The 27,936-nt window shown below is 41.4% G+C and overlaps 5 protein-coding genes across 7 annotated transcripts in view; 3 read left to right on the top strand and 2 right to left on the bottom strand.

The window, feature by feature from the left end:
• Positions 1–173: 173 nt before the first annotated feature.
• On the bottom strand, positions 174–4,792 carry jdp2b (Jun dimerization protein 2b). Of its 2 annotated transcripts, XM_030781619.1 has the most exons (5): positions 4,739–4,787; positions 3,475–3,650; positions 3,000–3,206; positions 2,083–2,187; positions 174–1,379 (listed from the first exon to the last, which is right to left on the bottom strand). In XM_030781619.1, exons 3-5 carry the CDS (start codon positions 3,174–3,176, stop codon positions 1,194–1,196), a joined length of 468 nt encoding a protein of 155 aa, XP_030637479.1. In that variant the 5' UTR covers positions 3,177–3,206; positions 3,475–3,650; positions 4,739–4,787; the 3' UTR covers positions 174–1,193. The 2 variants fall into 2 exon arrangements, with proteins under 2 accessions (XP_030637479.1, XP_030637478.1); XM_030781618.1 differs by lacking the exon at positions 3,475–3,650 and having other exon boundaries at positions 4,739–4,792.
• Positions 4,793–8,761: 3,969 nt separating this feature from the next.
• LOC115819394 (proto-oncogene c-Fos) lies at positions 8,762–10,010 on the bottom strand. Its single transcript, XM_030782950.1, has 3 exons — positions 9,867–10,010; positions 9,562–9,669; positions 8,762–9,460 (listed from the first exon to the last, which is right to left on the bottom strand). Exons 1-3 carry the CDS (start codon positions 10,008–10,010, stop codon positions 8,762–8,764), a joined length of 951 nt encoding a protein of 316 aa, XP_030638810.1.
• Positions 10,011–13,457: 3,447 nt separating this feature from the next.
• On the top strand, positions 13,458–15,813 carry fosab (v-fos FBJ murine osteosarcoma viral oncogene homolog Ab). The gene is made up of 4 exons (XM_030781609.1): positions 13,458–13,776; positions 14,021–14,242; positions 14,361–14,468; positions 14,576–15,813. The coding sequence occupies exons 1-4, from the start codon at positions 13,636–13,638 to the stop codon at positions 15,233–15,235; spliced, it is 1,131 nt and encodes a 376-aa protein (XP_030637469.1). The 5' UTR covers positions 13,458–13,635; the 3' UTR covers positions 15,236–15,813.
• A 3,501-nt stretch (positions 15,814–19,314) lies between these two features.
• On the top strand, positions 19,315–24,033 carry tmed10 (transmembrane p24 trafficking protein 10). 2 transcript variants are annotated; one of them, XM_030781615.1, is made up of 5 exons: positions 19,315–19,500; positions 20,330–20,450; positions 21,034–21,107; positions 22,238–22,364; positions 22,758–24,033. In XM_030781615.1, the coding sequence occupies exons 1-5, from the start codon at positions 19,324–19,326 to the stop codon at positions 22,877–22,879; spliced, it is 621 nt and encodes a 206-aa protein (XP_030637475.1). In that variant the 5' UTR covers positions 19,315–19,323; the 3' UTR covers positions 22,880–24,033. The 2 variants fall into 2 exon arrangements, with proteins under 2 accessions (XP_030637475.1, XP_030637476.1); XM_030781616.1 differs by having other exon boundaries at positions 20,330–20,454; positions 21,044–21,107.
• Positions 24,034–24,504: 471 nt separating this feature from the next.
• The window catches only part of eif2b2 (eukaryotic translation initiation factor 2B, subunit 2 beta), a 5,982-nt gene continuing 2,550 nt past the window's right edge, over positions 24,505–27,936 (top strand). The window contains exons 1-4 of the mRNA XM_030781613.1: positions 24,505–24,748; positions 25,036–25,156; positions 26,866–27,017; positions 27,150–27,313. Of these exons, the coding sequence (XP_030637473.1) occupies positions 24,577–24,748; positions 25,036–25,156; positions 26,866–27,017; positions 27,150–27,313 (609 nt within the window). The 5' untranslated portion in view covers positions 24,505–24,576. The remainder of the gene's footprint in view (positions 24,749–25,035; positions 25,157–26,865; positions 27,018–27,149; positions 27,314–27,936) is intronic.

Genomic DNA, 27,936 nt, shown 5'->3' with positions numbered 1-27,936 from the left:
ACTGAGAACAATGGGGCAGTAAATGTAATGGGCTCATGGTTGTGTTTGAAAACACTGCCACCAAGCGGTACAGAGGCAAAATTACAAATCAGTTGTGTACAACCACAGCACGACAATCACTATACAGCTCTCTTTGGTTCTTTGACCTTCCCTCCCAAAAAAGCATAGTCACATTAATGAGCAATACTGTTTATTCGTTTTGAGTGAATGACAAGGAAGTGCATTCAGTAAGCTAAATGGCTAGTCAGTGGCAGCTGGACAGAGTGGAGAGGTTTGGATGTGATGTAAATTACTTCCTCACATCCGCTGATGTCATAACATTTAACTTTAACATCTCTAAAAAAGGTATGCGGTATAAAATTATGACAAAAATATATACAGTGTAAACAATAGATACAGAAAATGTTTTACATGATGACCAGCATCGGTAAAAAGGATCTACCAGAGACTCCCACATCAAGGTAACTTATAAAAAAAATAGTATTTATGTCTCCAACCAGTATATAGGAACATATACAATCGCAGACCCGTATATTTTGAGCTAGGTTAAGTAATGCAAGTACAATAAGATTCCAGATACACCCACTCTTCAAGTTGTCAGCCAATAATTGACACCAGATACGCCCACTCTTCAAGCTGTCAGCCAGTAATAGAGCAGCACGTGAACTTAGTGTTGCACCACCAGTTTAGCCAGTTCCCGCGGCGTTTATGGGTGGAGCTACTCTTAAGTAATAACAGCTACATAAGAATGAACAGGTAATTCCCTGATATCTTTTTGGATAAGACAGATGTGTGTAGAGTTTTGGTTTAGTTCACAATCTCAGTCAGATCACAGTCAAGTTCTGCTTTTTGTCAGCGCGTCCTGCTCTATTTGGCACAAAAGTCCCAACACAGGCTACTTCAAGCCCTCTACGGTTGCTGTTCACCGACTGCAAATTTTCGGCTTTAGTTCACCATTGGCAGGTGGAGAGGCATATTGGCAAACCAACAAAAGTCACCATAAAAAAAAAAAACTCTTCAAATATGTGTGTCCCGTCCCACAGTTTTTTAAAAAAATTGGTAACAAATATTAGCAAACTTTGGCAGCAGGCACAAGCTTGTAGAGAGGTGTTTGGCTGACTTTGGTTTTCATACACAGAAAACGTTACAACCACCACCTGCCCGTTTAAACGCGGTTCTGTAGTGACAGTGGTTTACGGCGTGTTGGGCGGGCGGAGGGGGGAATGGTCTTCGCTGTCCGTGGATTTGATGCTGTCTGTGCGCACAATACAGGTCGGCCTGTGGAGGTTTAACATGTGGATCAACTGCTGTCGCTCTTGTCTGAGTTCTTCAATCTGTCCCTTCAGCCCTGTGTTTACGACTTCTAGACGCTCTGCCTCCTACAAAAAACAAAACACGACACAACGTATTAAAACACACCATGACACAATACAGCACATCACAGCAGAGCACAGACCAACATTAAGCCTTCAAACAGGACATTTATGAGAAGTGGTTTTCCATTCGTTATTGATTTTCCAGCGTAAATAAATATGTGAGTGTTTTTTTTTTCCAGTGTAAATTAGACAGCGTCAGTAGTGTCCATTCACTTGTGTACACTTTCTGTGCCAACAGGAGCAAAATGCTGATACGATGCCACAATAATAGTCAAAGTGATAAGCATGTATCATGAGTAATAATATCACTCTAATATTACACTAATATTACTAACACTAATTTTACACTAATGTTACACCAATGTTACAAACACTAATATTACACTAATATAACTACATCACCAACCACTAGACCATTGTGCCACTATTCACAGCTGAAGAGAGCCACTACGTATACAAAAATGAACTCTAGCAGAATTATTTTGGAATTATGGAAACAGTATTTAGTGTTTTTATCATCCACAGTCACATGGATAAATGTAGTTAGGACCGCATTCAAAAACAATGCATTTTAACAGTAATTGTAATGCTGAAGGTCTTTGTGGAGCTAGAATGACTCTGATATTGAGTCTTTAGTATGCATGAAGCACCAGTACAAAAATCATTATTAGCATCATTCACATTTCATTTTTTTTTGTTGACTCACTTTTTGGAGGAAGTCTGTTCTCTCTTTCTTTTTGTTCCGACAACGAGCGGCTGCCACTTTGTTTTTCTCTCGTCTTCTTTTTCTCCTCTCCTCCTCTTCATCCATCTGTCAAAAAAAAGAGGATGAGGAATGAGTTTACTGTGAAATAGCAGCAGAGTTCTTGCCCAATGCAGCCTTGTCTACAGATCTCTAATACATACACACAGAGAGCTAAATCCGAGAGACAGACAGGCAGACAGACAGACAGACAGACAGACAGATAGATAGATAGATAGATAGATAGATAGATAGATAGATAGATAGATAGATAGATAGATAGATAGAAAGATAGACAGACAGATAGACAGACAGACAGACAGACAGATAAATAGATAGATAGATAGATAGATAGACAGACAGACAGATAGATAGATAGATAGATAGATAGATAGATAGATAGATAGATAGATAGATAGATAGATAGATAGATAGATAGATAGATAGATAGATAGAGGATAGATAGATAGACAAAATATTCAGTAAAACTAAATTTGTTAGACAATGTTCCTTTTTATGTCATGTACCTCTGGCACAGGTTTGTGAAAACTCACAGCCACAGATTTCAAACCTTTTGTCCAAACAAGCTATTTCATACATTCTATCAGTATTCAGTTCTACACCGGGAAAATGCGTGACAAGTTATCATGTAAAAACTGTCCACTAGAGGGCGTTGCTGTACATTAAAAGTTTGGCGCCCACTTGAGCAGCCTGGGGCTAGGCAGAAGTTTAGGGTGAGGGTTGAGGTCAGACTACTCTACATGGACTAAACTTTGCTTCAGTGACACAGAAACAGGAGTGAGCAGGGTGACTGAGCAATGAAAAACATGGTTAACATGTTTAGTGCACAGAGACTAGAAGTGTGTGTATGTGTTTCTCACCTCGGCCGTGACGCAGCTAAGGGATCTCTTCAGAGGAGAGAACGTGATCTCAGCCAGTTTGAGCCGGTCTGGTTTAAACTGGTCTGTTAGTGTGGTAGCATGGATTTCCGCCAGTGGTCCCAGACTAGGGAGAGCACCTGCGTTTAGAGAAGGTTCTGGGATTTGTCCAGGCATCATGTCAGATTCAACTGCTACCTCCCAGCACGACTGTCAGACAGGGGGAGAGAGAGAGACAGTTTAATACAGTGAACACAACCACTTGAGTGGAGTGGCTGTAAGAAAAACTTATATACTCCAGGTAAAGTCTTTGGATTTATGCGATTTATATAAACACGTCAAGAACTCCATCTATCAATGTACAAAACAAACAATGGCAAACGCCCAAACTCAGTTACAGAGCAGACATGGTTATAACCACTGTCTTAACTATACTCATCTCTCTCTTTTTATAAACCAGCACATTAATGACACCTACATCACAAACACACACACAGCTGAAGGAAGCAGCATTCTCAACATTCTCCAATGTCTCTTCTCTTTTCAACGCTCTTGTTCAATCGCTGTTTCTAGTTTTGAATGCTTATGATGGCTTGATGAATCTCAGCCATCTCTGCTAGTGGAATCCATCACATCTCGATCTGCAGAGCTGTTCTAAGGTAAGAACATCACCGAAAACTCATGGAAAAAATTTGGCAATTGATTTACTCGCTCGAGAGACACTAGATTAGTTAAAAGAGATTACATTAGCTCAGATTAGATTAGGTTAAATTGCATTAGAATAGAATTGAACAGTGGATGAATCCAGATGTCAGAGAAAAAGTTCTGATTTTGCAGTGCACAGCTGTTTTAAGAGCTCAGTCATCACAGTGCAGCAGTGAGATGGTATGTTAAGTAACGCGTCCACTCTTAGTTTCATTTTGTCAGTTAAGCTACCAAACAAAAAAAGTTTGAGGCTGTTCATCCTCTTTCACATCTCTCTGAAATTCCACGAGATGTTTTTTCTCAGTCCAGCTTAAACCATGTTTCAAAAACAGAAAAACGGAGAGGGAACTGTTTACAACAAAATTCTCCTACACTTTCTTTACTCTCCAAAAGGCAACGAAATGTACATACTAAAACCGTAAGCAACGATTACGAGACAAACATCACGAATTGCCAGAAAAACCGATTTCTTTACTAAAATTACATGTAGGCCTACTTCTTCTTGCAAACGGAGAACTCGGGTAAAAAGCAACAACGACCTTTGAAAATGTACTAAATGTGCGAAACCGTCGCAATGCCCAAACTCTGTTACCTCTCAAAACGTTCTAACAGTTCTGACATAACACTTACATCTCAGAACATTTAAGTCTTTGTAAAATAGATTTTCTCGTAAATTAGAGAGTTGCCCAAATCTTAGAGACTAATACGTTCTTAGCTCTACTTCTTTGTTCCTTGGCATATACCACAGTGTTGCATAACTTCTACATCAAACAGCTAAGAAGTGGGAAAGAGTTGCTCTTCACCGAGCTCCGATCCAAACATGCATTCTAAGCATATGAAATACTTAATACTACTAACTAAGCATAAAATTATAAAAACTGTTTAAAACAAATCGTCTTTACAAGTTAACCGATATAATCTTTACCGTTTCCAATGAACGTTATAAGGTATCAACACAAGGGGTTTAACGAGAAATTTGCTGCAGATCTAAATTAAAATGTAACGTGCCATTGTTTTCTCCTTTAAAAATGTCCTACCTGATTCAAGTCAGGAATCCGTGACGCTCGTGTGCTCTCTGCGGGACGTCCCTTTACAAAAATGAGTTTGATTCGAGTTGCATCAGACGGTTTAAATACTGATCACGAACGGGGAGGGCTGGGGAATGCGGAACTGTTGGTCCCATACGTAAGCAAGTCTGTGAAAATAGAAAGACCTTGCCGCTCAAAACAGCAACCTAACTCCGCCCCTAGCAACCAAAAAACACACAACAAAAGCAGAGTGTGGAACTTTCTACTGTTTGTAAACAGTACCCCGGTGTTCCCACAACGCTCATGGATTATCCCAGCAAAAATAAACACACACGTTTATTTGGTGGGGGTTTTTTTGGCACAGACCGGTGAAGAAATCTCTATGAGAAAAACGGTAATAAGATGTTTATTCTCTGCACCTTCCGTTTATGAAGCGTAATAGGTTTGCTGTGTGGGAGAGGGAAACCCATACTGAGCTGTGTGGGAGAGGGAATCCCTGATGAAAAGCAAACTGTAAAAGCATTTCTTTTAAGCCAGTCAAGGAAACAGGTCGCACGGTGGAGGTTTGAATATGGGTTATCTATCAAACAAGGGATTAAAAAACAACAAAACAATAATGAAGGCATCTAGGTCTTTTTAAAGGGCTAGTTTCGGAACTACACATTTATGAATTGGTAAAATACGATTTAAAAAAACCCAGCGCCCTTAACAATGATTCAAATTCATGTTTTTCAGTTGTGGTTAATTCGTGAGTGGCGTAAAAGTGGAAAAATGGACGGCTCTATTTTTTACTTTAAAGAACGCAAAAAAGCTAAAAATGTGTAGCGCCGCTCTGACTTCATTTATGTGAGCACGTCAGGTTCCTCTTCCCGTTTCCTCCTCAGACGGTGACACTTCAGACCCCTCATACTTAGGACAAGAATATAAACCAGTTCAGACGGTTCTTCATAGGGAAAGTCTTATTCAAGAGTGGAAGAGAACAGGAGGCCTGGGTCAACACTGAGCCCCTTACCGCAAACCCTGAATAAACTATCGTAAAACAAATACTGAAGAAACCTATGAAACTTTGAAATATTAAACAACAAAAATCTTTTTTTTTCATGACCTGCAACACAGTTATCATGGTTATCATTCATGGCAGGATTGCTTGACCCTTTCTGTTTGTTCAGCAGAAGTGCTGTGTGTGCGTGTGTGCGTGGTGTCTGCATGCATGTGTCTATGTGCGCCTGCATGAGTGTGTGTGTGCGTGTGTGCGGCTGGTACAGTGTGTGTTAACAGCCTCCCTAGTTGTTTCACTAATGAGCACTGGGACTCATCTAGACAGCATACTGTCCCAGGAAATGGCCTATCTATCTTTAATCATATCTTTAATCATATCAGTAATGACACGTACACGGGAAGATAGTGGTCATGTCCTTTAAATTATGCATGTAATTTATGTTTTTCCTTTGTCTTGTGAACCCTGACAGAGCTCCTATACTTTTTGGTGGGTTGTTAAGTTGGCAGAATTTTCCATTCAGCACAATAAAACTCGACTGATTGATTGATTGTTTCTTTGATTGATTGACTGATTAATTGATTGATTGAAAAGATTTGAGAGTTTATTAGTTGACTGGATATTTGATGCTTAAACACATGTCAATGGTGCCACAGTCCCTGTTTCTTATATTTCTGCATTCAGTGTTGATAAATCCTGGATAATTCTAGAATTTCTTTTCAGAAGTCCTGTTGATTTAATGTTTAAACTCAGTGACCAAATCCAAAGGGACAGTACAGCCGCATTAAAACAGATTTATGACTAATGAGTGACTATATCCTTCTGTTCTCTGTGTGAACATTTATAGAATGCGGAATGTAACACAGTGGCTCTTATGAGCTGTGCAAAAGAGTTAATCAACACCGATGTTCCATACAACACATATTTTCAAAGGCTAATTTTGTCTGTTCGGAAAGACGTGACCTCTGGAGGAACTTGATCATTTGAAGTATGCGTACATGAGAACCAGTCTGGTTCAGCAGTGACGGTTGTAATAGCGCTGCCTCTCCTGTTTTAGCCCAGATTCCAGAGGTAACAACGGGTGTCCTCTGTTCACCTCACTCACCTTGAACCCCCCATCCCACCCCTCTCCCAAACAACCCTTCCCTCCCGAAAACTTCTGGGCTCAAAATTATGCAAAGCCTCTAGTGTTTAGTGTCAATTTTACATGTCAGAGCGGACTTGCACACAACGCGATAAATGTCGAAGAAGCCATAGATGGCCAACGAGGTTATGCTATCAATAACTACTGAACGGCCAGATTTTGCCTCAGAATCTGAAGCAAAAAATGAAACTCGAGAATGCTTGAGTGTCATTCTTGAGTGCTGGATGAAAAATATTGATAAATCCGTTATTCGTCCTGTTCTTCTGATGTTTTACACTGCTTGCATGAAACCACCTGGTAGTACTGGGCTGAAAAATATCCCGTGTCAGTTTCTGTAAAAACAGAAAATGAAAATTGTTGTTCTGGCGTTCCCGACGTAAGCTTTCACGTTTCATCTTTGCAAAACTGATTTTTTAATGAATGATCAAGGTGAAATACATGGAATTACAACGCACTATAAGTAGCCTACTATGCGTATGAATTACGAAATAGTACACAACAGAACGTTGTAGGTTTTATTTCGTTTTGTGAAGGCATGCCGACGTCATTGGCTTGCATTTTTTTCTTTGTTTGCAGCGTTTTCGTATTGTCAACCCACCTACTCACAAAAAGGCGTTTCACAGAGTAAATTATCATGATACTATTTACGGCATAATTACCAAACAGATGCAAAAATGGGTCGGTATCACTTGGGTTTGAACACTGATTCTACTGTTCTGATTACCGTCAGATACAGGTCCTCTCCTTGTCTGCCTTTTTCCGGGAAGATCTGCCGTGAAACACGACACCACGTTGCCACGGATACAAAACAACAGTCGCCGATAAATTTCCAAATATGGTCAAGGAAGTGAAACGCAACGGCGTGCTGTGTGTACGTTTTGACGTATGATTCTTTTACGCTGCATGCCTAAACGTGCCAAACGTACAAATTGTTCCGCGTGGCAGGGTACAGAGTATGTTTGACAGTTGTTTGTGTATCGTAAATGTTTTCGATCTTCATTGTGGAACTCGTATGTCCGATACTGTTTGTAGAAACCTTATTATTTTCAGTGTGACCGGGAATGTCGCTTTTGCGCATTACATCACCAATAAATTTAAAAAAAAATGCACGGTGGCATTACGACGCTACTCCTGAAACCCCAAATGCAGAGTTTATAATTGTTGAACCTGATTGTAAACAGAGTAACAGACATGGCTGTGCCCCAATCTCATGTAACAATTTATGATCAGTGATTTCTGATGACTGCAGAGGAGCTAAGCGTGGTATTTGTGGCTTCTTGGGTTAAAACAGATGAAATTAGAGAACCTATATAGTGAATTAGTACAGTGAATTCACTATTAGTATTTTGTTTTATCCAATATCAGATAATACAGTTGCTGATAAGATGACACAGTGACCTATTTAACACATAGAATGCTTGTATTTTGTAATTAACTGATTTATTTATTTTTGGAAACAGTTCATTATTTATCTTTCAACATGTTTTCTTTTGACAAACATATAAAAATGTGATGTTGTTAAATGAGGAATTTAACGGTTTACAAAGGAGCTACACTAAAAATGAGGTGGAATCTGATTTCCACTGTAACATCTAACTTTTACATTGACGACACCTGTAGCTATACAAATCCCTAAATAGACAGTTTCACTTTATGACAAAACAACAGGACATGAACTGCACCATACAGATAACAGTATAGCACCTCACAATATGAAACAGACAACTGACAATGTTTCTGAGAAAACGTTCAAACTTGCACAAACAAGAATACACCACGGTCTCAGTGACATCACTGTCAGGAAGGTCATTCTTAGGTCAAAGCAACCACTGCATGTGCCCTGTTTGTTTCACATCACAACTTGATATCTCTGTGCTCAGCCCCAGTTCTCTCATAAAGACACAAGTGTCGGAGAATTGAGAATATCTGTGAAAAGTTCTGATCTTTTCCCATCTGTTTTGGCTTTTTCGCCTCCTTCTCCCTCCTCCGAATCAAACTCAAAGCTGGTGAAACCTAACAGCGAGAGCGTGTGGCTGGCACAGGTGTGAGTCTCTAAGCTAGCACAGGTGTGACCGGCACAGGTGAGGGGTTCCAGGGTCTCGGCCATGGTCTGGTAAAGACTCTCCCACTCTGTCAGGCCCAGAGAGCAGCAACCCAAGTCCACGTCCGGTACCGACAGTCTCGTGTCGTCATCTCTCTCTTTCACTCCACCAGTCACCTTTTTCACCCCCAGCTCCACCTCCACCTCCACCTCCAGCTCAGCTCCTTCTACTTCAGCGCTGGAGCACAGTAATATGTCAGAGTTCCCTGAGATGACCCCCAGTGCAGAACCAGTGAGCGGTACGTCAGGGTCTGGAGTTGGACCACTGACCAGGTCCTCCATGGTTAGAGGCACGTGCTGCAGTATCTCCAGTGAGGCTGAGCTATGGGCCTCTTGGACTCTGCTTTGCTCTAGTGGGTTGAGGAGCTCTGGGTTTTTACAGTGGGGTTTGTGCGCTGACAGAAGGAGCTCCAGTTCCTCTCTCTCCTTTAACAGGCTGCTGATCTCAGCCTGAAGTGCTGCTTGATCCTCCTCCAGGAGATCAGTCTCCTGAAACACACATACACACACACACACACACATTCAGCTCAAAAGCATTCATAGATGCAGATATGCACTGTTTTACATGAATGGACATTGTTAAAACTTACAGCTTGGAGGCTGTTGGTCAACTCCCTCCTTCTGTTTCGACATTTTGCTGCAGCCATTTTATTCCTCTCTCTTCGGATCCGTTTCTTCTCCTCTTCCTCAGGGGAGAGCTATGGGCACCAGGATGGGAATTATAATCACTCATATCCAAGCACAAAGCACATGCATGGGATCTTCTAAAGTCTTTCCACGCATACCGTTTGTTCTCTCCGTTCTGGTCAGTAATGCTAACCCCAGGATCAATAACACACCTTTACCATAATTAAACCTCATGTGGAATTGTTCACAACAGACAACGATTTCTTACCTGATTTTTCTGGCATTTTCTTCGGACAGTAGAATCGCGACGGGCTATCCTGACGTCCGAGCACTGAGCCGTGCTTCTCCGTCTCTTGTGCTTTCCACAGGCCGCAGGATATTTGGCAGTTGTGATGTCACACGCTAGAACCATCTTTTTTCCAGACAGAATACGCTACTGTGAGCGCTGATATGGGAGAATGACTTGTATCTGAATTTTCCAAACTGTATTTCTTATATCCTGACAAAAAAGAAATGTCAAAAATTATTCCTTCTACCTTCGTGCGATCATCATAACAAAACTTTTACGTGATCCATGATAAAATAGCCTACTGACGCAACGTCATTAAGCACACCAATTAAGCTCCCTCTTAGGTAAAGAGATGATGTTTAATGTTTGTTAATGTTAAAAACAACAATCTTGTTCAGTACAAAGGTTGTCACTAAAACTAGATAAACAAACATCATCACACAATATTTACATACTCTTATGTTCTCAAACATTTAGTTAAGTTAATCTCCTGCTCAATGGTATGATTATGACAGACCGTACCTGCTGCGCGCTTTGCATCCAGCACGCGAATGCGCTCGGAGGTGATGTGCTGCAGACTGCGTTTACAGACTGCAGAATGAGACCAAACCGAAACTGCACGACACACGCAGAGCTTTAAAATTTTCGCAAATATTTCAGGAAAAACACCGGATTTAAAGAGACTAACAGTACTCTCTAAAAGGGTGTTTTCGTATGCGATATTTTGTTGTCGTGTCGCCTTGTATGGTTATATGCAACAAGAACTGCCAGACGGCTGAACACTTTGCAGCGTGGCAAACAGTGGTCCACAGCGAGGCTCGTGTTTTTATAGTGAGACAGAATTTTATGAATGAAATTCGTGCAGGGGGACTGTACCATGTAGGCAGTAGGGTGAGCGTGCAGAACACATTTTACCTTATTTAACTTAATTGGATATATAAGTTAGTAAGGAATTAATTTCATATCAATGTTGATGGTTATGAATTTGATGTCGTATGTGTCACATATATAGACGTACCCCCACTCAATAAATTGATCGCCTATTACGTACATGAATTTGATTACGTCACGCTATGTATGCTGTGGCCGAAAAGCTTGCGAAAATATTTTAGTGTATAGTATTAAAACAGCCTATTGATAAAAGTAATTGTAAGTGGAGTTAACGTGGGAATATGAGCTTTTGTCTTATTACAGTCTGATTCGCATTAGTAATACCATATTTGATGAATTCAGTCTGGAATTTGAATATTTAAACTTACAAAATATGACTACTTGTTTCAGAGAAGAGGCGTTTTTGCAGGAGTCAAAAACAAAAACAATCCTTTCAGTATACAATGTCAGAGATATACAGGATAATTAAATATACCTGGGAGAAAAAATGAATAATCTGAAATCAGACATGACAACAAACGTGTTTTGTGACTGAACTCATGAGATTTGTGCCAATAATAGGTCTCACTAAGAGCTGCAGCAACAGACATGCCGTTAGTCACGGCAGCCAATCAGAGAGTAGAGCTTTTTGACCATATATGGCATATCCGGTGAGAAAGGCCTGTGAGGTACTGCAGCGCTGCGCCTATTTTTATCTGAAATTTATTTGATTCTTTGGGCTGAAAATTAAATAATAATACAATGAGGAATTTGTCACACGACACCAGAAATTCTAGATACTTCTATTATTATTATTATAATTATTATTATTATTATTATTATTATTGTTGTTGTTGTTGTTGTAGTTGTTGTTAGTGGTTGTGTTGTTGTTACTATCAATGCTACTCTTGTATGTCATTGATGATGATGATGATGATATTTTAAAGTTGAGCAGAAACACTAACACTAACGCAGAAACACTAACCGGCAGAAAAACGTTTGAAAACAAAAATGCAGTCCTCTCACTAAGGACTAACTGTTTATCTCTGCCTCTTCAATAAACGTTACAAAAGACTTTATTTAGCTCTCATGAGGTAATCAGGACACGGACGGGGCGTGAGCGGCCGTGAGAACGGGGCCTCCCTTGACTAATGGCCAACGGGGTTCCCGGCAGACACGCCCCTGGCCGCTTTCTCGCAATTCACAGTGGTCGGATCAGCTTCGGTCAGAAAACACACCACCCCTCCACAGCTAAATATGGAACACTACCCGTTTTCAACACAGAATGTTCTATCGATAAGCAAATGTTTACTCTCTAAACTGAGCGGTTCTTGTGTGTTGTCACGTACAAATTAACTATCCGGCGAATTAGAAAACCTAACGATTTATCTTCAAAACCACTTCATTAAAAAAAAAATCCTGAAAGCTACTCACAGGCCATACGTGCCCTGACTAAAGTTCAAGCACTTTCGGAGACTATATCGCTATCTCTCTTTGTCTCCCTCTCTCTCGCGTTTTTTCTTTCTTACACTCTGTTTCACACACACACACACACACACACACGCACACACACACACATAATAGTTAACTTTGCATAGCAGCTCTCGCTCTATGAGTGACGCGAATGGGCGTGGCGTTACCAAGGCAACATCAACAGTTAAACACAACACGACTCGGCAACGTTGCAACCTTTCCCGAGACAGCTGACATTGCTATTTTATCATTTTAAAGAACATTTGAGACTAACTGACATCATCAAACCATCATTATTAAAGAGAATATTAAATAAACTTATTCAAACTTTGTAGCCAACAAAAACTGGTATAATCGCACCGCGTGTATAAAAATTATGTGTATTACCTACCGACCGACATTGAATGGGCATACCGTTCTACGATAGTTATGACAGATATTCGTGGGGTTCCCTGCGACTCGAGGAAACCCACAGGGAAGACCTGCGTATGCAAGTATTGCTATTGCACCTGGAGACACTCCCTTTGAATTCCATTGAGGTACAAACATTGCTCCGGGCAACTGTGCGTGTGTTTTGACAAACCTGAAAGAGATTTCCACAACACGAACTATTTATGCAACACGCTTTTGGAGGGTGCCTGAATAAGTTTCAAACCATTAAACAAGTTAAAACGAAACAACGAAAAAGTATATAGTTGTCAATGAAACTTCTAGATTCTATGATTTTTCAATCTAGATGTTTATTTTATACCATTAGAGTAGCTTGCGTTACTAGATTAAGTTAAAAGTACTGCGATGGCGAAAATTTAATGAATGTAATTAGTTTTTTCTCGGGCAGAAGCCCATGGTGCCATGCACAAAGCTCTCTACATATGTTTACGTAACTGGAGGAGACTATGCGGAGAGTTTCCCATCAGTGCACCGCCTTTTCAGGATGCATTCCATATTAGGTCAATGACGTCGTGGGATACCCTGCAATGGAACGTCACTCAGTCAAAATACAATGTCTTTCGTAAACGTCTCAGTTTAGAATCTTAGCTAATATTTTGTTTATCTAATAAAAACAACCCAATTTCAAAGTACCAATGCAATACACTTTTATTAAAACAGAGTTCTTTTTACTAACTGTTCATAAATTTCTGTCTGCCGAGGCTGTTCCGCGTTTGAGCCCACCCATCAGCTAATCACGTCACTCCCTGCAGACTATAAATACAGTGGGAGTGCGAGGAGGGACTGTCAGATTTTGGATATCGAGGAGGAACAACAACAACGCACGAACTGAAACGGAATTACTTGGGGCTCGATTTACGCTTGTGAAAGGAAAGTTTTTCTTTGACACTAACACAACCGCTCTTTTCGGAACACGCTGCAACTGGTTAATCGCAGTTCTCGCATTCCCGGAAAGATGATGTTTACCTCGCTCAACACCGATTGTGACTCGTCTTCCCGTTGCAGTACCGCTTCCCCAGCCGGAGAAAATCTCGCTTACTACCCGTCACCTGCCGGACTGTACTCCGGCATGAGCTCTCCGCTCAGTCAGTCTCAGGTAAGCTAAAGATTTATCTAAACCTACGCACAATAATTACCCTCTATTATTACCGATGTACAATTTCATACTCCAACAAACTAGTACAAATAAGACAACTTCTGTTCTGCATTTACGACTTGCTAGTATGTACGAGTTAAAAATTTTTACTGATTTGAGAACACTCCGACACATAATTTGTTTGTATTATTCAGTATCTATGTGAGTCATTAATCTGTAACTTTTAAAAATATTTGCCCCTCAGGAGTATACGGACTTGTCCGTTTCAAGTGCCTCTTTCGTTCCGACGGTTACGGCCATCTCCTCATGTCCAGACTTGCAATGGATGGTTCAACCAGTCGTGTCGTCTGTGGCGCCCTCCAGCGGCAGAGTGCATCCCTACAATTCCAATTCTCTCGCCCAATCCAAAACAATGAAGCCAAACGTAAAAATCCAAAGCTCTAACAGGAGAGGCAGAGCTGAACAGGTAAATACATGTTTTAGAGACAAAGCTATTAAATCTAGTTTTGTTTATTTTATTATGCACATGTTCATATGTGTTTGAGAGAAGTAAACTTCATGTTGTGTTTATGTTTCTTTTATAGCTTTCTCCTGAGGAGGAAGAAAAGAGAAGAGTTCGCCGTGAGCGAAACAAGATGGCAGCTGCAAAATGTCGTAACAGAAGGAGAGAGCTCACAGATACACTACAAGCTGTAAGTATTGCTCTCACCTGTCATGGAATTTATCACCCCATAGCACTGTCTACAATGTAACAGCCAGTCAATGCAGTCTAATGACTTAACTTCTTTTACATCCATAGGAAACTGATAAACTGGAGGATGAGAAATCTGCTCTTCAGAACGACATTGCCAGTCTTCTGAAAGAGAAGGAGAGGTTAGAGTTTATTCTGGCAGCACACAAACCCATCTGCAAGATCCCATCAGACATGGACATCACTTTCCCAGAAGTTGCCGTCACTGTTTCCCATGCGAGCAGCCTGGAATCGGTTGCTGATGTTCCGAGTTCTACCTCCATGGGCTCCAAACTGACGGAGTCTGCCATAGTTACCAGCACTTCCATGTCCTCAGCATCTCTCTTCTCCACCACACCCTCCACCCTTAGCTGCGGCTCCACCACAGTCAAAATAGCTGATCTGGAACCTTCTCTGGAGGAGTCTTTGGACCTGCTTGCCAAGGCCGAGTTGGATACTGTGCGTTCAGTGCCTGATGTCGACCTGTCCAGCTCTCTTTACGCTCAGGACTGGGAGCCTCTCTACACACCTGCCAACAGTGACCTGGAGCCTCTGTGCACGCCCGTGGTCACGTGCACGCCCGCCTGCACCACCTACACGTCTTCCTTTGTCTTCACCTACCCCGAGAGCGAAGTCCTCCCCACCTGCGGCCTTGTCCATCGACGTGGCAGCAGCAGTAATGACCAGTCCTCAGACTCACTTAGCTCTCCAACTCTGCTCACTTTGTGAGGGACCACTACACACACACACACACACACACACACACAAACATGTACACATGCTTTTAAACTCTAAACCACACCAGGATTCAAAACTGCAAAACTGAAGCAATTTGCTATTGCCTAACTCTTATTGTTTAGCCTAACCATATTTGCCTCACCAAGTTATGTAGCGAGTGAAAGCATGGTTTGACATAAGTTAATGAATAAATATAAAAACTTAGACAGAAGACATGGTCTTAATGCATTACTGGTGCTGGAAGAAATGAGTGATTAGAGTCTCTCTTGACATGTGCTCAGAGCAAATAGGGAACTAATAACTAGCTAATTCATAACCTTTTTTAGTAGTTGATGGAAATGTGTGAATTGTGCTTTCTTTCCACCAAAAATATATATTATATGAAATAAATATAGTAGTGCTTTGTCTAACCATTATCTAAATGGTCTGATGTCCAAGTATTGAAAGTTTTCTGTGAAAACGTTTTTGTTTTTCTTTTTTATTTATGGAATTGACATTTATTTTTGTACTGAGATGTGAACTAAATACAACCTGTTCAACATTTTAAATAAATCTTTAATGTGGAAAAACGCTTCTTTGCTATCTTGTCATTCTGACGTGTGCGCAACCACGGGGTCTTAGAAGTGACGAGATCAGGAGAGTGTCTGTTACAAAAGCGGTTGGGATTTTGAAACGCTGAAGAGCTTTATGACGACAGTAAATCACGATTATTCTGACACTTTCATCATTCAGTTTCTGCTTTTCATTCATTGCTGTGAACTCCCAATACACTAAGAATTTCTTTAAAGACAAAATGAAGAAGTGAGATTACCTATAGGGAAATGTAAACAGGACACAGTGGGTCTTAACTACTTTGTTGTTCAGTCAGTTTGTGCTCTCTGTATCATTCTGCCTGTGGTCCATTATTTGTCTTATTGTTCGGTTTTATTGGTCTGTTATTGGTCCATATTCTTGAAACTAAGTAGTGTTTAAAACATGCCCACCTCTGCACACACTACAGATACTCTGCTCACTGCGAGACTCAGTCAATATGATGCTTATTAGTTTTCACTGGCTCAAGATCAGCTTTTATCATAAGGTGTGTGTTCAGTGGAATTATCTGTATCTGTTTGTGTGGGTGGGGTGGAGTATATTGGAAATATGAGAATTTCACAAGACAAAAATCACGTATCTTTAAAGGAGTTTCTCTTCCTTCAAATGTTCAACATTTAGTACAGAAACCACTCTGGGGTGCATTTTAGGGAACAAAAGATCCCCAAACCTCTTAGACCAAAGCAGAGATGGTGGTTAAAGTCATTTAGGATTCCATTAAACACAATGTGTACCAAGGAGACTCAGAATGAACAGCACAGCTGCATGGCTTGTAATGAACACAGCGTGATGAAAAAAAAAACCTGGATCTATAGACATGAGGCCTGCATCACTCCAAACGTGCCCTCATACACACATGTACACACACACTGACATGCACACACAACTGTCTGACTTTTCTTACAGAGACCTGGAAACTTCCAAGATATGCCTACGTGTGTGTATATGTGTGTGTATGAGTGTGTGTGTGTGTGTGTGTGCGGGGCGGGGCGGGGGGGTGGGTGGGATATGTGCTCACTCATTTCCTTGACACTCCTTGCACTTCCTCAGTGTATGTGTGTGTGTGTTTCACCGGAGCAGTTTGCGCAATGTTAGTAGCCAGGAACTGTGCCTGCCCATGTTTGTAAAAAAAAAAGACAAAAGAAAGAGAGAAAGAGAGAGAGAAAGAGAGAAAGAGAAAGAGAGAGAGGGAGAGAGAAAGAGAGAGAGAGAAAGAGAGAGGTGTTGAAACAGAAATAACGAAACACCGCCAGACGTAGGCATGACTACGGGACTAAGACAGACACACCTTTCCTCCAGCCCTGTCTGAAGGTCACAGGTGCAGGCTTCTCACCTGTTCATTCAAAACATGACCCACTTTATCATTATATTACTCAGGAAACACTGCACCTACTGAGACAACAGTTCACGCATCAGAGTTCAGCTATCAGCCCTTTGATTGCATCAACTACAGGCAGCAGCCCTATGATGTGTATTTTGTACAAACAGGAGCATAAATAAAAAGTATAGAACTTCTCTGAAACCTTCTGCCTTTGAGCTTTCTTAAAGCACCTGTTCTGTTAGGTAGCATGAGAGCACAACCCTCCACAATAGTGACGTAAAATCAGGCAGCTTGAAATTATATTCTGTCTCCCCCACTCCTCCCTCGCTCTCTTTCTCTCTCTCTCTCTCGCTCACTATCTCTATTAATACACGTAGGGCAGGCTCTGGGGAGAGGGGAGGGGGAGCAGAAATAGCAGGTGCTTCGCTGCCTCTTTTAACATCAGCATCAACAGCAGTAAAATTAGAGCAGTGTGACGCCAATCTGCGTCTGAGGCGCTGCCCTGGGGAGGAAACAGGCAGGCAACATATGCAGAAAAAAGAGAGAGCCAGACAGAGGAAAAAAGGGAAGAGGTAGGAAAAAAGGGAAACAGAGAGAGCGAGAGAGAGAGAGAGAGAGAGAGAGAGAGAGAGAGTGTAAAAAAAGGAATCCTGCCTAGAAATAGCCTTGGATGGTGTGACGAGGTAACAACGTAATCAGTATCATCTCCTCCACAACAGAGCCCCCTTTAGGACTGACGCCATCTTACTATTCTGTTCCCATTCACACACACACACACACACACACACACACACACCTCCACACTGACAGAACCGAACGTGCCTCAGAAAAAAGAAAGAAAGAAAAACAGGTACAAACCTTAAAACAAATGTAAATTTTCGGAAATAAAACTAAAAATGGACTGGGAGCACCAGCTTCAGTCTACTGGTCTGGACATGAATTACTGTCTGTGTGTTATTGATTAAATCCATCTTTACCCATGTTTGCTTGCGCACAAAAAAAATGTATGTAGCACTCCATTTTCATCCATTTAAGATAATTGACCCTACAAGAAAACACTGCTTATTACATTAAGAATTTAAAATACAAGTAAAAGAGTAACTGAATGACTGCCTGTTTTTAGATGGGAACTGAAGTTTCCAGTCTCTGAAGAAATGAATGGTAAGATTCAAATCAGATGTGCTATTAGACCATGAACCTCTAGTCATAGAAAAAAAGAAAAAGAGTTAGCGTTTTGAATTCTGTCCGTTACACTGTCCCCTCAGTCGGCGTACGGATGCAGAATGGCCATGTCTGAAAAAAAAACAAACATTTGTGGCAGGGTATATTATAAATCATCCATTGATCAACAGTTTGTGTCAGGACACTGAAGCCCTGGTATTCGACTGTTTTTATCGGGACCATATCTTTGGTTAGCTTAAAATGTACCATATCGCCCACTCCGATTTTGGATCATGTGGGTACTTGTGCACTGGAGTCAGAAATGTCTTTCAATGGCTAATCACCATACCGTACTGCAACCACAGGACAGTGTGTCTGTCTCAGTGTGTCCGTGTTCTCGCGCGCGTGCGCGTGTGTGTGTGCGTGTGTGTGTGAGAGAGAGCGTTATGATTGTTCAGCCACAGCCAGTATTCATTTGCCAACAGCTTTCAATTAGCTGTGTGCGAAGTTAGTGTACATGTAAATGTTAGACACTTACTTTAGCGTGTGGCTCAACACCCCAGGACCTGATAGAGAAATGCGCGCATTTTTTAAAAAATGTATTCTCTCTGAAAGAAGACTACTTTCGTCAGTTTTAAGCAATTTTAAGAACATGCCATTATTAAAGCGTCAAGGAAGACACTTAAAAAAAATAGGGTTCGAATCTCAGAATAAAATTGGTATCTTCTTTTCCCCAGAATCCGCAGCATAACATTTCTGTGGCTTCAGTAAACAGAACAACACCAGTTGTAATCACAGCACGTCGTTAAAATTAATGAATTACAAAAATAGCCACTATAATCTACTATAGAAATGACACTTCTTTGGAATTCTTTCTATGTAACGTTCATTCCACGCCTACAGGTGGCAGATGCACACCCGAAACTCATCACATTCCTGAAAACACAGACGAACCAGCTCTGCACTGGTGGCAATCCAGTCAGTTTGTGATCTACCCAAGTCAGCGATGGCTCGCCTCGGTGTGTTACTACTCATTCCGTTCTTATTTGAGTCGGCCACCTCGATCTCTTTTTTCTTACCAGTTAAAACAAGAAAATGCCTAAAAGAAGAAATACATAAAGACGTACTTGTTACGGGGGAATATGAGATCAGTGAACAGCCGAACGTCAAAACTAATTTGAAGGTGAGTTGCCTGCTAGGCTTGCTAGCTAGCTTAGCTACACGGGCAGCGTTATGTCAATGGCTGCTAGCCTAGCCACAAACGGCTAACGTCAGCTCTGTGTGCTAACCTAGGTTAGCAGCAGGCCTGCTGTTCAGTTATTAGCTGCATATGTAGTTACACGCCTGCCTCATGTAAGCGAACGCCTTAAGGTAGATGTCCATTTTAATGGCTGTTGAAGCCCGTTGATGTAACCCAAATTTGTACGATAAATACTGCGGTATGTTTGTTTTCAGTTTAGCCTGCTAACTTTCGTGAGTTGCGCCAGCTTGCTGAGCGGTTCTCTGTAGCGCTGGCTAGTCAAAATGTAACACGTCAGTGTTAATCTCACTGAAGAGCCGATACTGTACTACCTAACATCAAACACACTTACACGCCTAAGCCATTGTTTACGCTTCCAAAGTACATGCCTCGAAGCTTTATTATTATTATTATAAAAGTAATAGTTATTATTATTGTTGTTTTCTGTGCACAGCATTTAAAATTATACATTGATATTTGTGATCAGTCAGAGCCTTAGTGCCTGCTTGCTCTTTCCCAAGACTTCAGTGCTGGGGGGTGAGTAGTCGTCAGTGTCTTGCTTAAAAACACACTTGTAGCAGTCAGACAAAATGCAAAAGCGCTAAAATTACGGCCTCCATCTGCGATTCAAACGTGCCCCAATTTGTGTATTAAGTCTCTGTAAAGCAGATCGTAGTATATCAGCTTGAACTCCGTTCTTTGCAAAAATCTTCAGTTGTGCGAGTATTTATCATTTTTCTCTTGTTCTCTGTTCTTGTGTTTGTTCTGGCAGATCACTGACTCGTCTGGTCATATCCTATACTCTAAAGAAGAGGCCGCTAAGGGCAAGTTTGCCTTCACCACCGAAGACTATGACATGTTTGAGGTGTGCTTTGAGAGCAAATCACCAATGGGTGAGTGTCCTCTCTCTCTCACTCTGTATCCATTTAACTGACGGTGTTTTTTCACCCTGTGGGGTATTTTGGGACAGATTTGTGTATATGGAGAACAAATTGGGTCCATTTAAACATGACTTGAAAAGTCAGCTGATGAATGATTGGCTTTAGTTGCTTTTCCCTTACATGTAGTCCTGCATCTCAGAATGTGTTAAGTGTATTTTGTTCGTCTTTGAGGCTGTGTCATACCAAAAAAGATACAGCTCATGAACATTTTTGGCATGTGTTGCTGATTTTTGACTTTTTGGGGAGGAAGAGAAGAGTGGAGCTGGAACAGAATGAGGGAGTTATAGACTCCTAACTCCTCTCTCTGTGACTATGCCCAATTCATCTACCCTGCCATAAACCCACTGTGGTTGTTATGAAAGATTTAACACGTTTTTAGAGCTTAAAAAGTGATTCCATTCACACGACATTAGTTTACAAAGAGGTTTACATTATTTTTAAAAGGCTGGCCACATGCAGCAGTGGGTTTTTTTAATCAGATGTGTGCATTAGTCAAATGTGTGCTACAAATTGACACCTTCCCGTTTCCCGTCAGGTACTGGGAGAGTCCCTGATCAGCTGATTAACCTGGACATGAAGCATGGTGTGGAGGCCAAGAACTACGAGGAGGTGAAAGATCTTTTTTCTTTGTCCTGTCCGCAACTGAGAGACGATATATTAAGAAAGCTCCACACATGAGAGAAAACAGATTACTTGAAGGAAAAGAAAAACCGAAGTGAGAAAGCCAGGAATGTTTGAATTGCGGACAGCGGAGTCAGTTCTGTTATAGCAGAGTCAGTTCTGGTACAAATTCTCATGTTTGTTACGTTCTCAGTAGTGGGATGCAGGTTAAAAGAGGACAGTAAATATGAAAGCTGTCTGTATAAAGACTGTATTCGTATATTAAATTGTGTGCACATTAGTGTCGGCACAAGGCCAACATTTGAGCCAGGGTAAAGGTCAGTTTATTCTTATGCGTTGAATCTACGCCGTAGGCTCTGCGTAGGCGCGTACCCTACACCGTTGCCTACGCCGTAGCCTGACTCACACCTCCTCAGAAATGTAACTATGTGTCGTGGTAACGTGCGTCGAAGCAGACCGCAGCAACTGTGATTGGTCCACTAAGTAGCTACACTCTCCCTCTGCCTCAATCAGTTCAGTGGTCATGCACATCATCTCCTCCGACGTCTTCTCTCTTTTCTGTGTTGCAGTAATTTCAGTAAAAGCAACCGTTCATTAGCTCCAGCTCCAACTCCAACATGATCCGCTCAGTTTCAGTCACCACTGAAAAGTTTTGGCAAAATGGCAAGCTGATCTTAGGCCACTCGCGTAAGCTACAACGTAGGCTCCGCGTAGAACCTACGCAGAAGTGTAAATCACCCTTACGAATTTAACTTTTTGATATCTGGACTGAAACAATGCTGCGACAAAGAGGAAAAAGATCAGACAAATGTGATAGAACTCCAGACAGAACAAAAGGACAGCAAACCCACTGGCTGGCAAGGTCTGTCTCTCAACTGACACGGAAAGAAATGTTATCGTCTGCGGTGCGGAGTGATGGTGTACTTTGTACCATCACCCGAGAAACATAGTCAATGTGGTTGTCTGTGTTTTGGAGTGATAGTTTGGCAGTTGATTGTGGTATTGAGTGATGATGTTGTGTGGTTGTCTGTCTTAGCACACAGTAATGTAGAGTCCAGAGAAGTGAGGGTGGGGATGATGGTGTTGTAATGACTGACTGCGACGTCTCACTCTGGCAGATTGCTAAGGTGGAGAAGCTGAAGCCCCTGGAGGTGGAGCTGCGGCGGTTGGAGGATCTGTCTGAATCCATCGTTAATGACTTTGCCTACATGAAGAAGAGAGAGGAAGAGATGAGAGATACTAATGGTAAGAGTATTCAGAAGGGATCAGAAAAAGTTCCAGATTCTTGATGTTCTCTCTGCTGTTCATGCTATATTTCCCCATCACTCTGACAGGTTCACTAGGATTAAGATGCTCTGATATCTCTGACTGTGTGTGTGTGTACAACTGTAGCCCTACCTTACTTTCTACACAGCCTGTACGATTCTTAAGGAGTTTTTCCCTGTGAAAAATTCTCTCTTGATTTTGGAGAGAATTTAAGTTATGACATTTAGAGCAAGTTTTCATCTGTCAGTAATTTCTGCAGTAGCCAATGCGAAGATATATACCCAAGTAGTCAAAGCTTTTAAAAAAGTAAATTTGTATTGTGAAGTGTTATCCTGTGGTGAGCTCATGCTTTTGTTTTTGTTTGTTTTTCAGAATCCACAAACACACGTGTTTTGTACTTCAGCATCTTCTCCATGTGTTGTCTGATCGGCTTGGCTACGTGGCAGGTCTTCTACCTGCGCCGCTTCTTTAAGGCAAAGAAACTGATCGAGTAGAGGCAGTCCAGGCGTGGTAACCATGACAACTCTCCAGCCCCTCCCACACCCTGCCTGCCCCGCCCTCCCCATTTTCCATCCCCACTCTGTTCCAGCAGTGCTGAGGGGAACTGACCGCATTGGTCTGAGAGGACATGCCGCAGCACTGCATTCTGGGATTTTTTTTCCGCTCAGCTTCACACCAGCTGATGTTTTGTTTGCAATAACCACCCTGTTCCCCTTGCCCCTCATCCTCTCATGCGCTTTTTCTCTGCATTGTCAGCTGAGCATACGGTAGCTGTGAAGATGAGCTGTAGTGTGTGTGTGTATAATGTCCACCTCTGAATAGTCCTCATCCAGCTGCCTGCCAGAAGAAAGGAAGAATCTGTCTTGCTCTCAATGTTTTTGTTAATGCTGTTGATTTTTTTTTTTTTTTTTTTTTTACTTTTTTTATGTTTTAAAATGATTTATGAATGGGCTGTACTGTTGTTGATTAGTTTGCCTGCATCTGAGAAATGTTTTTAAAAAACTGTTTTGTGAAATGACCACAGTATCCAGTCCACAGAGGGCTGGTCTCTTTGCGAGTGTGTGCGTGTGTGTGTGTGTGTGTGTGTGTGCGAGCATGCGCTGAGCTGAGCTGCCAGGCGACGTGATTTCCTGACAACCCCTTGGGCGAGTGAACGCTGAATGTGGCTCGGCAGCAGAGACACAGCAGATGTGCCTGTTGATTACTCATGGTAACAGATTTAAAAAAACAAACAAACATGGTTTTTAATTTAACATAATAATTTTGACATTTTATTGAAGAAATTGGGGAAGAATTTACTTTTTCTGCAATGTTTGTAGGGCTGGGATTAGCTGTGCTGTCATAACATTCTCTCTAGAGAAAATATAGTTAATGTTTGGGGGTGGGAAAGTTCACACAGAACATCTTTCATGTGTAATAATGGAGTTGTGGTTACAGTGGTGCAACTGTTAGGAAGGCACTAGATCGAGTTTATTTTATGCTTTTTTCCCCCCCTTTTTGTTCTGCCAAATATTTGGATGTTTTGGTTTAATTCTTGGGTCCATTTGAAAATACAAATATTTTTTGTCAGCTTCTTTGGTGACATTGGTGGTTCAAATCTTGAAAGGTGAAATTGGATTTTAATTAAACGAACTTTGTTACTTAAACTGTGTGTTTCTTACATTGACACCTCTACACCACTAATTAAAAACTGATGTGTTCCTTAAAGCGGACACGCACGTATACACACAGGAATCACATGCAACCCGGTCACAATCACATACAAATGTCTCTAAACAGCACATACTATGAAACTGTCACCAAAAACGCTGGAGTGAATATGAGTAAGTCCTCAGTGAATACTCGTAATCGGTTTAACAATGCCAAGCAAACATCACTAACACACATACGCGGGGAGAGACTCAAATAAATATAAGTACTCTATGAAATAATCAACTTTCTCGTGCCATAGCGGTCTACAAAAGAATCGGATTAAACAAAATATGGGGGGAAAGGGAGTCGCTAAAGCATTTGGCATTTGCGAATTTGTATGACGTCAACTCATTCGCTGATTATATTGAACATGACCCGGAAGGAATTTTGAGCCACGAGGTGTAAACACTTCCGATGTTAATCTGTTGCGAAGCTGGCTTACATGTGAAAACATAATCTGATGGAACACGACCTTTACTGAAGTGACAGAAAAAGAAAAATGCCGGGCGCAGACAAAGAGACAGATCTCTCCGAGCGCATTGAGGCTTTCCTGGCAGAGCTGAAGCGGGGCGGGAGCAGGTCCGGAACTCTCCGTGGCTCAGCAGAAACAGCCCGAGAAACGACAGCCTTACTCCGGAGGATTACGGCACAGGCCCGCTGGAGCAGCGCCGGTCAGTCACATACCAACCAAAACACTGTGACACCCACAGACCATAGACTAGCAGTGGTGGTCCAGCACAGTAAAAAAACCGTCAGAGTTGTGCCTTTGAGTTATACTCTGACTGCTGTTCACGTTCACGGCTTGTCAAAGGAGTGTACAATTTAAGACAAATAGTGTGTTTAACTCACTTCTACTGAACGGACTAGATGCCAAACTTGCGTATCCGTTTTATGTGTAGGTGTACCTGTTAGTCAGTGAGTGTTTAGTTAAGCTGTAATAAGATGGTTTTATCCGTAGGGGACCTGATGGATCTGATCCGGCGGGAGGGGAAGCGAATGACAGCCGCCCAACCCTCTGAGACCACAGTGGGTAACATGGTCCGGAGAGTGCTGAAGATTATCCGGGAGGAATACGCTAGGTGAGAGCGAACAGAAGCAATAGTCTGGACATGAATCTCCTAACAGTCATGCAGAAATCGGTGCTCATGCGCACATGATCTGTATCGTTTTATTCAGTGGTAATATTGCTATAAATACAGTGAGACCAGTGACTCCCACACTAAAATGACTTCAGTGCTTCTGTTAAAGGCCACGGTGATGCAAAGCTGAGTATAATGGAGTAAAGTTAAAAAATTGATCTCCAGTTTTACCATGATAAAATTAAGTTTATGTTATAAATAGCTTTGTCCAGTGATGCCCCACATAAGCTCTGTTTTATAATAATAACAACAATAATGAAAAATAATAGTAATAATAATAATGATAATGAGGACAACAACAACAGCAGCGATAATGATAATAATAATAATAATAATAATAATAATAATAATACTAACATTATTTATACAGCACTTTTCCAAACAAAGTTACAAAGTGCTTTCCAAGGATTAAAACATTTCAATATTTGAGGCAAATAAAATCAGGCAATTACAGTAGTAAAAATAAAATGGAAATAAAGAATAAAATAAAACAGAAAAAAATGTCAACATCAGTAATAATAAAAAAGGTAAGACATTTAGGAAATAAATAATACTGAGATAAAATAGAAAAAAAATCACAACAGTGATAATAAAACAGGTAAGAGGTGCTGGAAATAAAATGTTGTGCTAGAATTAATAAAAGGCTTTCTTAAAAAGATATGTTTTGAGAAGTGATTTAAAAGATCCTGCAAGCCTCAAATTCTTGGGCAGGGAGTTTCATAGCTGCAGGGCCCCAACCGCAAAAGCCCGGTCACTTAGGAACAGCCAGCAGAGTCCTGCCTTAGGACCTGAGGCTGTGCACTAGCTCATATGGGAGTAGTAATTCAGCAATGTAGCTGGAAGCTAGACCATGAAGTGCTTTGAAAGTGATCAGTAAAATATTAAAATTGGTTCTACAACTTGCTGGTAACCAGTGAAGGAAGGCTAAAACAGGGCTGATCTTATCCTCTAGTGTTTGTTAAAAGTCTAAGAGCTGCGTTTTGTACCAACTGAAAGCGTGAGAGTTTTCTGGCTTAATACTGAGTACAAAGAATTGCAGTAATCTAACCCAGATGAAGTAAAAGCATGGATGACCCTCTTGAGATAAGGCAGAGAGAGAAAATACCTGATTTTTGAGATGTTATGTAACTGATAAAAACACGATTGCACAACTTTAGTAATCTGCTTTTCAAATGGAAGGTCACTGTCAAATATTACACCCAAGTTTCTGGCAGCAGGTTTGGTATTTGCAAACAGGGATCCAAGATTTTTATGAAAATTGGGGATCAATTTTGGTCGACCAAAGATAATTATTTCTGATTTGTTTTCAGTGAGCTGGAGAAAGTTTTGGGACATCCAGCTTTTTATTTCTGCCAGCCAAGATAAAAGATGATGAAGACTGCCTTCTCCACTGGTTTTTAGTGGGACATAGATTTGTGTGTCATCTGTACAACAATGATACTGGATTTTGTGTTTATGTATGATATGTCCTAGAGGCAGCATGTATATACAAAACAACAAGGAACAATTTATTTATCACTGAGAACCAAGCAGGGATATTCCTATATGCACACTGTGTGGGTGTAACACAGACCGATTCTTCTGTGGGTACAGTACGGTCTGTTCCGAGCTGAATAACTTCATTTCACGCGGCTGCCGTTGTGTCATAGGTCTGGAGGCAGTAACGAGGAGACGGACCAGCAGGATTCTCTTCACAAACTGTTGACGTCAGGAGGTTCTAATGACGACAACTTTAAACGGCACTTCCCACACCTTAAAGCCAACGTTATAGAGGCTATTAACGAACTGCTCACAGAACTGGGTAACACGTCAACGCCTACTCATTCACACACATATTTTGTTAGTTCGTTGTGTGTTATGTCAGTTATATAACGTTGTTTATGGGCTCTGGCTGTCTTCAGTGTTTATTTATTGCTTTTTCGTACTTATTTAGAGGGGACGACAGACAACATATCGATGCAGGCTCTGGAGCACATCCACTCAAACGAGGTCATAATGACGATCGGGCGCTCGCGCACGGTCGAGGCATTTCTGAAAGACGCCGCGCGCAAACGCAAATTTCACGTCATTGTAGCTGAGTGCGCCCCGTTCTGTCAGGTATCTACAGTCATACTGTCACGCTGTACTTTCATTACAAATTGTCATTCTACCGCTACACATGCTTGTCAGGTATTTACTGTACTATAATCCACGCTACTATGCTGCTGATTTCATAAGAGTCTTTAGTAGTGGTTTTCTTTTTTTTATTCTTGTATTCACTAGCATTATCAGTTAGTCCTGGCAGAATGGACCAGAATGCTCAAGGGAAACGTAATGTAACTGGCCAGCTATCCTGATCTTCATTTTTTTTCACTTCACTTTGTAATTATTAAACACACACACACACACACACACACACCACTGCTTTAGGGCAGCGGTTCTCAGTCCTGCTCTTGGGGGACCCCTGCACATTTTCCATCTTTCCTTGTTCTACCTACCTGGCTGAACTTATCAGTGGCATTTGTGATTGGCTGAGCACAGCTGATTTAGTCAAGAGCATGTTAATCACACTAACCAGGTGTGTTCGGAGCAAGGATAGATAGAAGATATGCAGAGCAGGGGTCCCCCAGGAACAGGATTGAGAACCACTACTTTAGGGTGTTCTCACATATGGTCCTTTTTAAACGAACTAAACTCAGTCTTCTTAAAGTGGGCCAACAGAAAAGGGACTCAGTTCTTTA

The sequence above is a fragment of the Chanos chanos genome, chromosome 8 (genome assembly GCF_902362185.1).
Source record: "Chanos chanos chromosome 8, fChaCha1.1, whole genome shotgun sequence".
NCBI lineage: Eukaryota > Metazoa > Chordata > Actinopteri > Gonorynchiformes > Chanidae > Chanos > Chanos chanos.
The sequence above is the reverse complement of the archived record's forward strand: the minus strand, read 5'-3'. Positions and strand labels throughout refer to the sequence as shown.

Bases quoted from the DNA above. Each gene is read 5' to 3' on its own strand.
- fosab (XM_030781609.1), top strand. From the start codon at position 13,636: ATGATGTTTACCTCGCTCAACACCGATTGTGACTCGTCTTCCCGTTGC. The intron at 14,243-14,360 runs GTAAATACATGT...TTTCTTTTATAG, and splicing joins GGAGAGGCAGAGCTGAACAG to CTTTCTCCTGAGGAGGAAGA. The intron at 14,469-14,575 runs GTAAGTATTGCT...TTACATCCATAG, and splicing joins TCACAGATACACTACAAGCT to GAAACTGATAAACTGGAGGA.
- LOC115819394 (XM_030782950.1), bottom strand. From the start codon at position 10,010: ATGGTTCTAGCGTGTGACATCACAACTGCCAAATATCCTGCGGCCTGT. The intron at 9,670-9,866 runs GTAAGAAATCGT...TGGTGCCCATAG, and splicing joins GAAAATGCCAGAAAAATCAG to CTCTCCCCTGAGGAAGAGGA. The intron at 9,461-9,561 runs GTAAGTTTTAAC...TGTGTGTTTCAG, and splicing joins TGACCAACAGCCTCCAAGCT to GAGACTGATCTCCTGGAGGA.
- jdp2b (XM_030781618.1), bottom strand. From the start codon at position 3,176: ATGATGCCTGGACAAATCCCAGAACCTTCTCTAAACGCAGGTGCTCTC. The intron at 2,188-2,999 runs GTGAGAAACACA...TTTTTTTGACAG, and splicing joins TTAGCTGCGTCACGGCCGAG to ATGGATGAAGAGGAGGAGAG. The intron at 1,380-2,082 runs GTGAGTCAACAA...TGTTTTTTGTAG, and splicing joins GAACAGACTTCCTCCAAAAA to GAGGCAGAGCGTCTAGAAGT.
- tmed10 (XM_030781615.1), top strand. From the start codon at position 19,324: ATGGCTCGCCTCGGTGTGTTACTACTCATTCCGTTCTTATTTGAGTCG. The intron at 20,451-21,033 runs GTGAGTGTCCTC...GTTTCCCGTCAG, and splicing joins TGAGAGCAAATCACCAATGG to GTACTGGGAGAGTCCCTGAT. The intron at 22,365-22,757 runs GTAAGAGTATTC...TTTGTTTTTCAG, and splicing joins AGAGATGAGAGATACTAATG to AATCCACAAACACACGTGTT.